General features: G+C 34.4%; 1 protein-coding gene across 1 annotated transcript in view; it reads right to left on the bottom strand.

Annotated features, from left to right (window-relative positions):
• Positions 1–4046: 4046 nt before the first annotated feature.
• Positions 4047–15685, bottom strand: part of TRIP13 (thyroid hormone receptor interactor 13) — a 33201-nt gene continuing 21562 nt past the window's right edge. The window contains exons 10-13 of the mRNA XM_051969799.1: positions 13170–13323; positions 10614–10726; positions 8227–8296; positions 4047–5070 (exon numbers count right to left, since the gene is read on the bottom strand). Of these exons, the coding sequence (XP_051825759.1) occupies positions 4972–5070; positions 8227–8296; positions 10614–10726; positions 13170–13323 (436 nt within the window). The 3' untranslated portion in view covers positions 4047–4971. The remainder of the gene's footprint in view (positions 5071–8226; positions 8297–10613; positions 10727–13169; positions 13324–15685) is intronic.

The following is a 15685-nucleotide window of genomic DNA, read 5'->3' as shown; positions in this document are numbered from 1 at the left end:
ATCATCTTCTTATCCATTCCTAATTTTCCTCATTTCTCCAATAGAATTCAAGAAATCTTCTTCAATCTTTTGTACGTCTACACACACACACACACACACACACACTAAACAAACAACTAATTTCTAGACTTTTACAAACTCTCACTGGCAGGATCAGCCCTAGGTAAATGATGAAGTACAACATACTACTTTACTTCTACTACTAAGACCCCAAGAAATACTTAAGAATTTAAATATTCAAATATAACACTTTTTATAGAAATGATGTGTTTCTCTACCCTCCACTTCTGGAATTGAAATATCTAATATTTACTATGCATTTTGGGAGCTGATGGTAATTTTTCCTTCCATATGATTCTAAGATTCCCAGAATATTTGCTTTTGTATTCTTCATTTAGAAGCCACAACTGTTTTGATGGGCATCAAGTGCCAGATATTTCTGGGGATATACTGTCCTCTAGTGGCCTAAAGTCCAAGATCAACTTGCTCTCAGGATTTAATAATTTGGGAATATACAGAGCTCTATCATAGTTGTTACACTGACCTTTAGTCTCTCACTCTTATTTTATTCTCTCTGGGTATAGGCTCCCTCTCTGCTCCTAAAAACTTTCACCAGACACGCCAGTCTTAGACAGAATTGGGAAGTAAATGAAATTTGTGTTAATTATCCCCATTCTTAATTTTTCTCTTGATGGTACACATTTCTTCAGCTATGTCTAATGTCTTTAGCATTTCTCATCTACTTTTCTATTAAAACCTGTTTTAAACCTAAGATGGAAATGATAGACTTAAAGGATGTTAAATTTATGTGAGGTCTTAGAAGAGTGGTTCTCAAAGTATGGTCTAGAGCAGGGGTCCTCAAACTACGGCCATCAGGCCAGATGCAGCAACTGAAGACGTTTATCCCCCTCACCCAGGGGGTATATGAGGAGTTATGAAGTTTATTTAAAGGCCCACAAAACAGTTTTTGATTTTACTATAGTCCGGCCCTTCAACAATCTGAGGAACAGTGAATTGGCCCCCTATTTAAAAAGTTTGAGGACCTCTGGGAATCCTGGGGATCTCTGAAACCCTTTTCTGTTTACAAATTCAAAAATAGTTTTTATTTCCAATATGGTAAATGTCTATAAATATAATCCAGATAAGCAAAAATGCTTTGGAGAGATCCTCAATAATTTTTAATAGGATAAAGATACTGAAAACAAAAGTTTGAGAACCACTGCCTTAGAGTATATTTACTCCAACTTCCTATTGAATACAGGATTTTATCTACAACATCCCTGGCAAATGGTCACCAGCAAGGCAACCCTTCGTGATGAAAATTGTGTCATGCAAGGCAATGCAGTCTATTGCTAGATAACTACCTGGTTAAGAAGTGCTTCCTTATATTAAACTAAAACCTCCTTCCTTTCAAATTCCATCAACTAGACTTAGTTCTACCTTCTAGAGAAATGTGAAATAGGTTGAATCTTGTTTCCAAATATTAGTCCTTCAAACATTTAAAAGCAGTAATCATGTACCTCTGTCCTCAAATTCCTTCTTCTCTAGGCTAACTATTCCTATTTTCATCCACTATTTCATTAACACATGCTCTCCAGGTCTCTTCCCAGTTTGGTTGACCTTTTCTAGAAGAGTTCCCACTTGTCAACAAATCTCTGAAAACATGGCATTTAAAACTGAATACAACTCTGTTAGCCAGGCTGTTCTTTGCTATTATAACTGTTAGATTTAACTCGAATTATCTCCTCTTTGTCATTTGTGTTCAGCATAGAAAAGATAATGAACTTTGGGAACCTTTCAACCAATTTTGATGATCAGGTTCACTTTATTATCTGACATGAGTGTACAGCATCATTTTTATTCTTGTATGATTGATTTGTTCTCACAAAAACTATTTCAAACTTTTTTCCTCCCTACTTGATCCTTCAGACAACCATACCTCTTACTTTGCCAAGAAAATTAACATATTTTTCTTCATGTTCAATACATCAAGAAATCAATGAGCATTTATTAAGTGAGCTCAGGATGCAAAAACAGCAGCAAACAATCCTGGACCTCAAGGGAGGCTTTTACTCTGCCTCTTTCACAGAGTTCTTAGAAATACTGTTATCTATATTCATTGCCTCTACTCCCCTCTCACCCATTTCCTTGACTTTCTCCTCTTTCCCTCTGAGGCAGACTTATGTGACTTGCCCAGGGTCATAGATCTAATACATGTTTGAGGCTGGATTAAACTCAGGTCCTACTAATTTCAAGGCTAGTGTTCTACCCATTACACCACTTAACTAATTGCCCCTTTCTATTTACTTCCCTTCAGTCTGGTTTCCAACCCCATCAACCAGCTGAAACGATTTATTCCAAGGTTATCAATGATTTTTAAATTGCTAAATCTAATGATCTTTTCTCACTTCTGACCTTGAAGGTTCAGAAGCATCTGACACTGCCAATTGTCCCTCTTTGCTTTTTCCAAATTCTCCTCTCAACCTGGTAACTCCTTAGTCTACTTTCTGGTAATAAACCAGAAAGAGCAATTAGATGAGTTTGAGAAACAGATCCCAAGCCTAGCAAAGAAACATGGTATATTGAATTTCATTATCTGTATATTTGTCGGAGCTTTGTTGGAAGCCAATAACTTCTTCACTTACCTTAGTGATAGTTTAATTCTTCAAAAAGTAGAGGAATGAACGAAGTAGAGAGTGTTTATTGAGGTGAAAAGGATGGGAATTTGGGGAAGAAATGACCATTGAGAGTTTATGATAGAAGAGAAAAAAAATCTGAGTATAATGACATGTACTTGAGATTTTGGGAAAGTCCGTTTCTAAAGCTTCACAGGAGTGCTTGGTGGGATTTTATAAGGGGAAATGAGATGTTCATGAAATTTTGGATACAAAAAAAGTAGCAATTTCAATGAAAAGGGAGATGGGATTTGAAGAGATTAATGTAGGTATACACAGTAAACTCAAAGTGCATTTTACATTTAAACTTTTAATTTTAGACTAACCTTTAATATGGAATCTACATAGGGTTTTATTATCTAGAGTATGGTATATTATTATTCTGAGAGACAGATAACCAAACTACTACTTTTCACTCTAGCACTGAATAGTTGTGCCACCATAAATGAATCCTTTAACCTGTTAATTGTTAACCAAAAAATGAAAAGGTTGTACTAGATTATCTCTAAGCTGCCTTTTGGTTCTAAGTTTCTATTGCAGATCACATCATAGCCAGCTGTACCTAATAAGAAAATAATTTGCCTAATTTTAAGCTCCGGAAGCAGGCAATTACCACAGTCCAGGAATAAGGAGATAAGGACCTGCACCAAGGAAATGGGAGTATCAAAACAAAGGATATATTTTTGAGAGTTATTACAAAGGCAACATCAACAAGATTTAGCAACAATTGGATATAGGAAGTCAGAGAAAGGGAGAACTCAAGGATGACACAATGTGAGACTAGAGAACTGGGGAATGTGTCCTCAATAGGACAACCTATTCAATATTAAAAAACTATAGGACATACAGTCCTATTTCTGGATTTTTGGAGATGTGAAGTCAGCAAAGCGATTTGGATTGGATAAGTAAATTTAAGATTCATCGGCATAAACATAATTGAATCCACGAGAGTAGATGAGATCACCAACTGAAGTAGTACAGAGGAAAAGCAGGGCATAGGACAGAACCTTTCAGAGTGCCCAGTTAATAGGTATGAAGATCCAGCAAAGAGCATGAAGGGAGCTAAAATAAGAAAATCAGGAGAGTGTCCTGAAAGCCTGTAAGTATTAAGACAAGGGTGATTAAATTCTAAAGACTGCAGAGAAGTCAAGAAGGATAATTGGGTTCAAATCCTTCATTCTCATGTTTACTACTTGTGACAATGGGCAAATCACATAACTAAATTAATTATTTAGGCTCCTCAGTTGCATTACGAGGAGATGGAGTAGATGGTCTCTCAGGCTCCTTCAACTCATTATCAACAAGTTGTTCTGCTTATATGAAAAGAACAATAAAATAGCAAGATGAGAAATCAAAAAAATTTCCACAATGTTTTAATAAACAAAATAGGTTTTAATGAAGTCAATATCATCTTTAAGAGTAGATATTATATAGAACACACTAAATGAATCTATCTTATCCAGAAGTGAAAGTGAAATATAAAATTTGTAGAATTCACAAAGTCCACTTTACATTCATAATTGAATTGTTTTTTTTTTTTAACATGGCACATAATTTGTCATTTAATCTTTAAGAAGTGAAGAGCATTTATTCACATAAAAATAAAATTACCAGCCAAAATTATAGTGTAGTTGCAATAAGGTTATGAGGTATATTAGGAGTAATTACACATGTTTTTTATGTTAAACATTTTCACTTTTAAACTTTACAATTATCTAATATACTATGTTTGAATGCAACAAACAATAACACATTTCTCCCATTTCCTATGTGTGGGACTTTTGTTGTTTAAACATACTATATATAGCACCTGTGCATTAAATAAGAAGATTAGATAAATCAATATCATGCTATATCCTGTATGATATATATTTTTAAATGCTCTAACTATACTTATAAGTCAAAGACTTAAAAACTATTAGTTAATATACAGTATGCCCAAAAACTAAACTGTTAACTAATTTTATTTTAAATTTGCAAAGGAAAGTAAAAGAAGATTCATCAGAGAAAGGTGATTCTTTGGGTAGGCATGAACAAAACTGTCCGTATATACATTCTAAATTCCCCCTCAAAACAGTGAGCACAATAGGACATTTGTCTTTCTAAAGAAATTTGACAATGATGTGTGTGGAGTGCACACTGAGTGTGTAATGCTTTTAAATAAAGGTTAAGGGAACAGGAGTAATTCTGACCCCCCAGTTTAATTCTTCTTTAAAGATGGAATTAGAGGGGCAACAGGTGTGCTTAAGAATATTACATCAATTACTGTATGTGCAATTAAGTCAGATACAACAGATTATTCAATGCAAGTTGAAAGCTTCTTTCTTTCTTCAAACTGTTTGTCCACTACAAGTGAAAGGGCCTGAAGGAATCCTTCCACTGAAACAGTCGGTGTCTAAAAGCAAATAGAGTACCATTAGATCAAAATATAAAAACACAATGTTTTTTCTGGCAGTCACTCATCTAGCAAGCAACCTTAACATTCTAGAATATAAGTGAGAAAAGCAAAAAAGATTTAAAATAGCCAAAATATATTTTATAAACCATATTTTTAGTTAAATAACTATTTTTTGCCATGTCTTAGACACTGGGGATACAAACACACATATGACTCAAAGAACTTATATTCTCATGGAGGGAGGGAACACACAATCTATTCACAAATAATTAAGTACAGGCTGCATACATATATATGCATAGATACTTGCATATACAAATATGTATATGACCACTCCTATATGAAAGTATGGGGTTGAGGGGGGAGAGAGAAGGGGGTTGGGAGTTGGATATAGTAACCAATAACTGGGCTAAATATAGAAAGGTCTCGGGGAAGAAGTCATGACTTGAACTAGGCCTTAAATGAAACTAGGTATGAAGTGACTGCTTTGTATGGAGAAAGTATGGAGTAAGGAGATAGGATATTGTCAGGGAATGGCTAGTAAAATATTATGGCTGGAGTGCCCAGTAAGACTTGAGGAATAACATTATCAACCTAGAATTTAAGATTATTTCCCTTAACAAAAACAAAACAAAACAAAACAAAAAAAAATAACAAAGAGTGGGGGAAAAATTGGTTGGGGATGGAGGTAGATAACAAATTTAGGTTTTGGACATGCCAAATTTGAGATATCAATGGATCTCAGAAAAGAAATGAGAGTTGGCTATGTAAATACAGGAGTCATATGCTTAGAGAAAAATAATGAATCTGTGGGGAGTTGCTGAAATCAACAAGAAAATGGAAAGGGAACAAATATTTATGGAGCATCTACTCAGTGATTGCTTTACAAACATTATTTCATTTGATCCTCACAACCACCTTGCAAAATAGGTAGTGTTATTATCTTCATAATAGGGGAAATTGAGACAGAAGAAGAGAAGTGACTTGAGTTACAGAGGCCAGATTTTAACTCTGATCTTCCTGATCCCAAACCCTATGCTCTCTCCACCGTATCCTCAAATGACTGGAGAGAGGCCAGAAAAGAGCTCTGGATTACATATAAAATTAGGGGACGACACATGGATGATGATCCTTCAAAAGAGACGGAAGACTAGGAGGGAAAGGATATGACAGAGGACTACCCCAAAAACCCAGGGAGGAAAGGTCAACTGAACTTCCTGGTGACCTTGGCAGATGGGAAAACCTGCCAGCAAAGGGATTAAGAAGACAAGGGAGGTGTGGGGAAGTAGAAACAACAGAGAGATGGCTTCTTCCAGGAGTCTGTCTATGAAAGGCTTTTTGTGTTTTTGTGTTTTTTTAAGGACAGGGAGAAATGCTTGTAGGAAAATCACTTTATAAAGAAGGCTGAATACAAAGAAGGGAATGAGAGATGATTAAAGAAATACCAGCAAGGTGAAGATTCATCTCATTTTCTGAGGCTGAAACAAAAAGAGAGGATGAGAGACTATGTTGAGATGATTTCAGGTGTGGAACTGGGAAAAAGAGAATTCATGAAAGATCATCTTAATTTTTGCAACAAAAGTCCTCTCCTAAAATGGAAGGGAGAAAAGGGAATGCAGCAGGAAGAGAGGAGAAGGCAACAGAATAATAAAATGACTAGGATAAAGCAATGACAACCCCCATGGATGATTTAGTTTGGCTGCTGGACCCAGTCCAAAAATACATAGTGTGACCATCTCTAATCTATTCTACAGTAGGTGAGCAGGGATGAAGGAGGATGAGGGAGCAATAAGCTACTGGGATGTGGAAAGAGATGGGTGGCAATAGGATGCAGCAAAGGATTCAAGGGAGATAAAAGTCAGGCTGAAACTAATTGATAAAGGATGAAAATAATGATTAAATTTAAAGTACAAGACAAAGAAAATACTTTGTAAGCAATATTTAAGTGAGCCATCTTTTCATTCTTAAGCTACAGTTACTCAGGGCACACTAGCAGATAGTTATGCAAATACAACTCCCATAATGGCCTGACAAAGTAACTGAAAATCCAGCACCAAACACTTTTATCATTGGATTATAATATTATATGTAAGAACCCCATTTAAATGCCTGGGAGAAGGATGGTAATTCTAATTAACAACTATTTGCAGAGTTCTTTCTATTTTCCAGTCCTGAACTAGGCCCTTTGAGAGTATTAATAGACACACAAGAAAATTAATTTTATTGTTAATGGCACTTAGTAAATATTTGATGACTCGAGGAAGAGGTTCAAATAGGAAGTCATACATGAACCAAAGCCTTAAAAAATGCTAGAGAATGCATCCAGATTACAGAGGAAGGAGGGGGAAAGGAGATGAAGTTTCAAATTCAGGGAGCAGTTCACATGCCAACTGGCTAGAACCTAGAATAAATGGTGGGAAAGGGCTATGAAATGAGTGCAGAGAAGGACTATACAATAAGTCACAAAAGAAAGCCAGGAGCCAAATCATGAAGGGAGGGGATTAAAATTCCAATTAGAAACTGATAAAGAAGGAGAAGGCAAGCCATAGACAATGCTAGCAGCCCTTCTGGTTGATTAGAAACTATTACAGGAGGTATCATGGATGAAAATTGCAGTTGAACATAAGGTTTAAATTTCTAACAATTAGAACTGTCCAAAATCAAAATGGGCTGTCTGAGAGATTTGAATTTTCTATCTTCAAGGAAAGGCTACATAACAATTTATCAGAGATAGTATAAAGGGTTCACAATTCAGGCAGGGATTAGACCAGATGACCTTTAAAGCTGTTTTTCCATCTTTAATATTCTATGATTCTTATCCTAAACATAAGATACTGTGGAGAGGGCAGACCCTGTTATAGGAAGAAAAATTTATTATAAATAAACTTAACTCACTTCACATTTTTCTGAGGGCCAACCTTGCTGCCAGGCATGACTATTAAAAGTTTTTACATTTGGCAGAATTATTGCCTTTGCCATTAACATGTCTTCAAATGGCCTGACTGTTTAATATCTTTGGCATATATCCTGTAGTATAGTTGCTCCGAGTTAAAGCTTTAAGTGAGAAGCGATTGAAGTTAAGGCTTTGTGAGTGGCTAGTGATGGTTGAGAATGGAAACATCAATTGAAAAAACAGTGAGAACAAAAACTTACTTGTATATATAGTGCATGTGCTAGAAAAGGAAGTTTCCTCAAGACTCGGCCACTAAGTCCTTCACTTTTCCTGTTTAAAAACAAACGCAAAATATTTCTAAATATTGTTCTTCCAAAGATTATACTGATGGTTGTTTTTTATGAATATTTTTCAACATTAATTGCAGAGCAAAATTCAAGCACAAATACATCCTCAATTAAATCATGATTGCTTTCTAAAGCCAAAGACTGAAAACATCCCAGAGAAGGAAAAGTATGTAGGTGAGAGTTTGAAAACAATTCCATTTATTTATTTCCAAGAATCTTGAGCTAGACTGCTTTGCACATTTACTTCATAATAAGCACCCAATGAATTTACTGGACCTAAGGATAAACTTACTAAGTCAACACATTCCTGACTACTTCTTTCTTCAGTCATATAAATAATAATTTCACTTAATACTATGGAAGGAATGATGAGCTTAATAAGTACAAGGAAATTCTAAAGATTGTCAATTATATAAACAGTCAATTGAGATGATTTAGGCCAAAGTTAATCCATTTTTGGTTTTGAATTATTCACACTGATTTATATATAGGTAGGTCCCAATTAATGTGAACAAAGAATTCTGTGACATGACTGTATTATTTGAAACCACACTATTCCAAGGATAATTGCATGTAAATATAGTAATTGGTTCAAGATCAATAGAAATATGGAGTGCAAACTCAAATAATACAACTTTATCATGGAATTCATTAATTAGGACCTAACTGTATAGTCATCAAATTAAATCTGATAACTGTAAAATCTCTCCTTCATTCTGTAAATGTAAACAAAGGTATAATGATTTCAAAAGTAAAATGTCACATCTAAAAGCTAAATGTATATTACAAACAACTTTATTAAAATTTAAACAATTATGAAAATTCTGTACTTGAACTACTCGACCCTGCTGACCTCATTTTTTCTCCTTCAAATTTCACTGCTAACTAGAGGAGTCCCCACTTTTCCTTCACTTATTTCCAAGCTATCTTTTCTTTAATCCTCCTGCATTCTCAAGAATATCCTTATTGAAAATGCATCCTGTAAGGTCATCAATGACCTCAGTTTTCATTTTCCTTAACCTTCTTGCAATATATAACACTATTGACAGCATTTCCTTCTTGATACTTACTCCTTTCTTGGCTTCCTTTGACATATTTCTGTATTACCTTAGTTCATTTGCTACCTTAATTACTCAAAAGCATAACTAGACTTTCTCTCTTCTACTTTAAATGCAGGTGCTTCCCAATGTTCCTCTATCACCTCTCTAGTTTTTATGCTATCACCACAAAATTTCATCAGCTTTCACTATTTCAACTATTATTTCTGTGGTGCTGATTTCTAGTCCTGAATTTCCAACTGTCTGATGGAATACTTTTTTGTGAATATCTTGCCACCATGTTAAACTTGCAAAGTGCATCACCTTCCCTGCCAAGCTAATTTTTCTTTCATACTTTGCAGTTCTCATACATACTCAAGTTTCAAATTTCAATTATCTCACCTTCTCCCTTTCCCTTAATCTTTATATTGGCACTAAGTTTCCTTAAATTACATGTCCTAACCCTTCACTCCACCTTAGCCATACACACACAGGAAAGGTGACATCTATGTCACCATAAGCACGATGTTAGATGTTGGACAAAGCACCTAAGACAGAGATGAAAATCCTGTTCCTCAAAAAGTTTTGCTTTCTATCATTAAAGCATTTCCTTCCTTACTCGCTCACTTTCTCCCCCCCCCATATGCATGCATGCACACACGCACACATTATGCCCACACATACACATAAGTATATCCACATGCATTTAATTTATAAAATTATTAATAATCATTAATGTCAGCCTTATAGCAAAGATATACTATAGTTATCAAAAATATATAAATATAATACAATGCAAAAAGCACACATTTATGTATATATCACATGCATATATGTATATATATGCATATATTGCACACAGACATACACACATACCTAAGACAATTTTTTTTTTTTGCAGAGGGGACAGAAGCCATTTGGGAGGGAGAAGCATGTGATTTCACCTTCCAATTATAGCAAATTTCTTGAGGAAAAGGAAAAAGTAAGTAAAGACTTAATAAATCATAATAATTGAAACAATAATTTTTATGTTGTCTTAGCTTCTAGCTGTTCATATGGAAACTTTCAAAATGAATACCTTTAAAAATCTTTTAAAAATCTTTAAAAAAATAATTCTGCTCTAGATAAATATGCAAAATTTAGGTTTAAATAGTTTTGAAACCTAAATTTTGCATATTTATCTAGAGTAGAATTAAAATTTGATAATCACTATAGCTCAAAACATTAAAAACAATTTTTTTGTTTCAAAATGAAGATTCTCACCTTGAAATTTCACTTAACAGTAGACTCAGCTTTGATACATTATTTTCAACATAACCAATCATTTCTAATTCTCGAAGAGTCAACAGTTGTTGCCGTGGATATATTATTTGACACTAATGAAAAGGAAATATTAGATTAGTATTGTCAAAATTTTTGAAACACTTAAATCATGTGACTCTTACAGAAAAATGTGAACAGTCGTATTTATTTAAAATATTTAAAATAAACTATTTTGAATTAAAAAAATATTAAACCCTCCCGACTGAAGGCTGGGTCCTTTTGCCCTATTCCTGTTTAAATTGGTCATTGGGAATAAGAACACATTTCTATGTGAACAATGTTAGAAGTGGTGATTAAGTAATGAAGTCATCTCACTATTTAACCTATAACTTGGCTGAACTAAGGTTCCTTCAAATGTTAGCTCTATAATTCTATGGTGAAAATAGTATTAAAAGTTTAAAGATTTTGTTTCAGGACTTGTGAATAGGATGGGGCAGGAGTAGTTTCTTCAACTGGATAGATTTAATGTGCAAGTTGAGTGTCTGTAAGTATGGAGATGACTATGTGGAAATTAAATTGTTAAGTGGCTAGAAAATGCTAAGATGTAATGCCAAAATTTCAAACCTATGTCCCCAACTAGGTTACACACACTCTTTTGAGCTGTATATGAATTACTGACACTAAGAAAATGAATAGGATTTCTCTTTATATAAAAGTGGTAGAAGGTGTATTGATTTAATAAAAATTAAAAAAAAAATAAAGAGTAACTACCTTCTTAAATTCAAAAATCTATCAACAACAGCTCAAACTGTGATCTACCACTCCCTTCATCACTCAAAACTCTGCATCTGGAAGTTTTCCTCTGCCACCTATTCTCTACAGACTATTTTTCTCTTCCTTCACTCCCATACAGGCTTCCATAATTAATTCAAACCAGTTTGGCTGCCAAATGGTGCAAGAACTTCACATTCTCCTAACATTTACACAAGTAGCCTATAGTAATTAACTGATGAAAGGTTATTTCTTTGCATTTCTTTTCATGTGGTCGTGTGTGTGTGTGTGTGTGTGTGTGTGTGTGTGTGTGTGTGTGTGTGTGTGTATCTTTATATGCATCTTTATAATTCGCCTTTAATACAGGGACTATCTCTTTTTTTAAAGCACTTTGCACAATGTTCTACATTAAAAGTGCCTGACCATTGTTTCTACCCTCATCTCAGGCTTCATAATATCTTCCTTTGTCAGTGAATCTAAATTTTGGATAACGAAGAAATTTCTGAACCTAGATACCATAAAAATTTAATAACTAGCAGTAATTCACAGTTAACATACAAGTGGTAAAAAGATTAACAGCTTAGAGGAGGTGATGACAAAAAGAAAATCTTAAAAAAAAACAAAACAAAAATCCTAGACAAACATGTCAACTAAAAAGATGATTAAGTGGTAACTTTGATATTCTACAAATATTTGAAGTACCTCAGCAATAAGGGAATGGATGGGAAAGGAACTGTTTGGGTTGGATTAGACACTCATCCAAGGCCAGAAAGTGAAAGTAAGTGAGAATCAACTAAGAAGCAAGTGTTGCCTTCAGGGCACAAAAACAAAAACAAAGGATTAATCTATTTAGATCTTCAGTTACCAAATGCTTCAAATGGCACAAACTAAAATTCTGAATCAAATCAAGGTTATAAAAACAAGGTGAAGAAAAAAAAAAAAAATGGAACAAGCATGTTAAGAGCCAGAACTTGAAACAAGGTGTTAACTTACTAGAGTTGATAGAAACAATGCTTATGTAATTGGTTCACACATTAGAGCTCACATCTTTAAGAGAGTTTACACATTAGAGCTCACACATTAGAGTTCACAAGTCCTGGAGATTGACAAAATTTACACCTCCCACAATCCCACTCTCTCAGAGAAGGAGTCAACCTTTGGGTTCACACCTTCATATATAAGAAGCTCTCGGTCTCAGCGAGGGTCAGTTGGAGATACTGAGAGCCAGGAGTCAGTGGGAGAGTCAGCTGAAGAGATTGAAAGCCAGAAGTCAGTCAGTTGAGGGGATTGAGAAGCCAGGAATCGGAATTGAGCTAGAGGCAGAAGCTGGCAGAGGCAAAAGACTAGCAACGAGAGCTCTCAGAATCAAAGAAAGCTAACTGGGCTTTTTTGGAAGAGACAATAAAGAACTGGATTTTAACTCCTGGCTGCATTTGAGGTGATTATTGATTTGAACTGAACCTAAGACTGCCTCCAGAAGCCCCCCAAGAAACCTGCTCCCAGAGAACCATCATATTCTAGAAAAGAACATTACACAAGCAGAAATTCAAGTATCGAAATATGATCATTAAATATGGTTCCCAAAAGGGCAAAATAAGTTAAAAATGTAATTTTGATTACTGGACCAAATTGTAAGAAACATTAAAACTGTATGTCATCCTATTTTAAGACTAGGGAGTTACTAATCCTACTACTTAAAAAACTATACGGGAACAGATTGTTTTTAAGCCAAATCAACACAAACAAAGCACTACTGAAAAATTAATGAACATATAAAAAGACTACCTTCATTAGTTCTTCTAAACAAGAAAGATAAATTTTGAAAATGGCTGCAGTAGATGGAGGTCCTATGTATTGTTTTATATCAGCTCTGTCCACAAAAGCCATGTCAATTTTCTCAGTAATATTTGAAGTTGTTAATATAACAACATTTGAATGCCTGTTAAGAAAAAGAAACATATGATGTCACATCTTCTAACATAGTAACAATATATGCCTAACATTTCACATTTTCAGAGAATACTATTTAGTGTTTATTTTAATTAGCCCAATTTTAATGAGAAAACACAGAGGGAGGGTATGTGAGACTATTAACTATGTCAATGAAGTTGTAACTAACTACCAGAAGTTAAGACTCCCAAAAAGTATTAGATCCCTAGGGCTGAGAGGGATCTAATGTTCTCAGATGTCCTCAAATATTATCATTACAAGCAAATGTGGAGGTCCTTTGCTGCCCTTAAAAAAATAAAATATTTCACTTAATGAAACTACTAGGTTTCAATGCTCTTTTACATGGTGCTGGTTAGCATATTTAAAAAATCAAATAAATCAACAAAAACTTTATATAATCACAAAAAGAAGAATTTCATCTTAGCCCATTTTAAAGTTTCTCTATAATAGTAAATAAGTTATCTCCAATTGTAGAGTGAAAATTCAGTCCCCCATTAAAAAAATTTGAAGCACTAAAATGGAGAAATACTTGCTGAGGGAAGAAAGGGATTTTGTAAATTGGCCCATGAAGTTATTCACATCAGGGAAGCTAGGTGGCCCAGTGGATAGGGCACTGACCCTGGGATCAGGAGGACCAGAATTAAAATCAGCTTGTGACACTTGATACTAGCTGTGTGACCCTGGGCAAGTCACTTAATCCTGAATGCCGTGAAACATACATACACAAATAAATAAGTAGTATCAGAAAAAACAAAGAAGGAGGAAGGAGAAAGGAGAAGGAGGAAAAGGAGAGGAAGAAGAAAGAAACAATTCACATTATTAAATGACAAACCTGAAGGTAAAACTGTTTTGGAGTCATGAAGTAGATTCAGAAGAGAAAACCTATTATCAATCCTTGCCAAAGTACTCAAGTTTTTCCAGGGAGGCCAAATATAGCTGTTCAAGATTAATTTCACAGGTCCAACAGACTCATCTCTCTGCATATGGGTCGCTTCTTTCCTATCCTTAACTTATCCTGCTCTCCCTTTGTCTTTTTGCATTTGCTGGAAAATATGCCATTAATTAAAATTCAATGATATTTTATCTAACTTCTTGGAACACTGTCCTATCTCCTCTATTGGTTTTACCTAAAATAATATACAAATTGAATTTTAAATCTTGCTTTGCAAATATTCTAACCACAAAATAAGTAAGTCAGTTACTTGGCATTGAGTGCTTAGTGTTTGTTTTTAAATGTTTGTAGTAACACAGAATAAATAAATGAACCCATCATCTTTGTTAATAGTGGTTACCATGGACTAAATTACCATCAACAATGGCAAAAAGGAAGTCCCCACAATAGAATAATTATAAAATAGAAGCTTTGACTTCTGACAGTTAAACTAGAAAGATTCACATGGCACAGTAGTGTTAGAATTTACTTCCTTGAGAAAATGAGATCTTAACTCTATCAATCATGAAGCTGAGATCAAGAAAAAAAACTAAGAGGCTTCCTTCTCCACTTCAAGAGAGAGAATCTGTCAAGTGTGAAAAATAATGATATGATCATTATATACTTCAACAACGATACTGTATGAGGATGTATTCTGATGGAAGTGGATTTCTTCGACAAAGAGAAGACCTAATTCAGTTTCAATTGATCAAGGATGGACAGAAGCAGCTACACCCAAAGAAAGAGCACTGGGAAATGAATATAAACTGCTTGCATTTTTGGTTTTTTTTCCCAGGTTATTTTTACCTTCTGAATCCAATTCTTCCTGTGCAACAAGAGAACTGTTCAGTTCTGCACACATATATTGTATCTAGGATATACTGTGACATATTTAACATGTATAGGATTGCTTGCCATCTAGGGGAGGGGGTGGAGTGAGGGAGGGGAAAAATCGGAACAGAAGTGAGTGCAAGGGATAATGCTGTAAAAAATTACCCTGGCATGGATTCTGTCAATAAAAAGTCATAATTACTAAAAATAAATAAATAAATAAAACAAATGAAGTTAGTTTAGCTTAAAAAAAAAAAGAAAAAGAAAAATAATGAACTGAACATCATTACATCATGATCATACATAAGTGGCAATGTCAACTCACTTAGTTTGGAGTAACTTGGTTTTTTGTCCATAGTACTAATAGATGTCTCCCTCTGAATCATCTATTTTCTACTGTCACCAACAACATGATTATATACATAATATGACAAGGTAGGATTAAGCATAGATTTTGTAGCCATGGAAAATATTTTCTATGTAAACTGAAATGACCTATATGAGGATGAAACAGAACTCTCTAATCAACAACTCTAACAGCTTATGCTATAACTTGAGCTTATACAAGCACAAGAATGTTCATAAATTA

This window comes from Antechinus flavipes, chromosome 1 (assembly GCF_016432865.1).
Source record: "Antechinus flavipes isolate AdamAnt ecotype Samford, QLD, Australia chromosome 1, AdamAnt_v2, whole genome shotgun sequence".
NCBI lineage: Eukaryota > Metazoa > Chordata > Mammalia > Dasyuromorphia > Dasyuridae > Antechinus > Antechinus flavipes.
The sequence above is the reverse complement of the archived record's forward strand: the minus strand, read 5'-3'. Positions and strand labels throughout refer to the sequence as shown.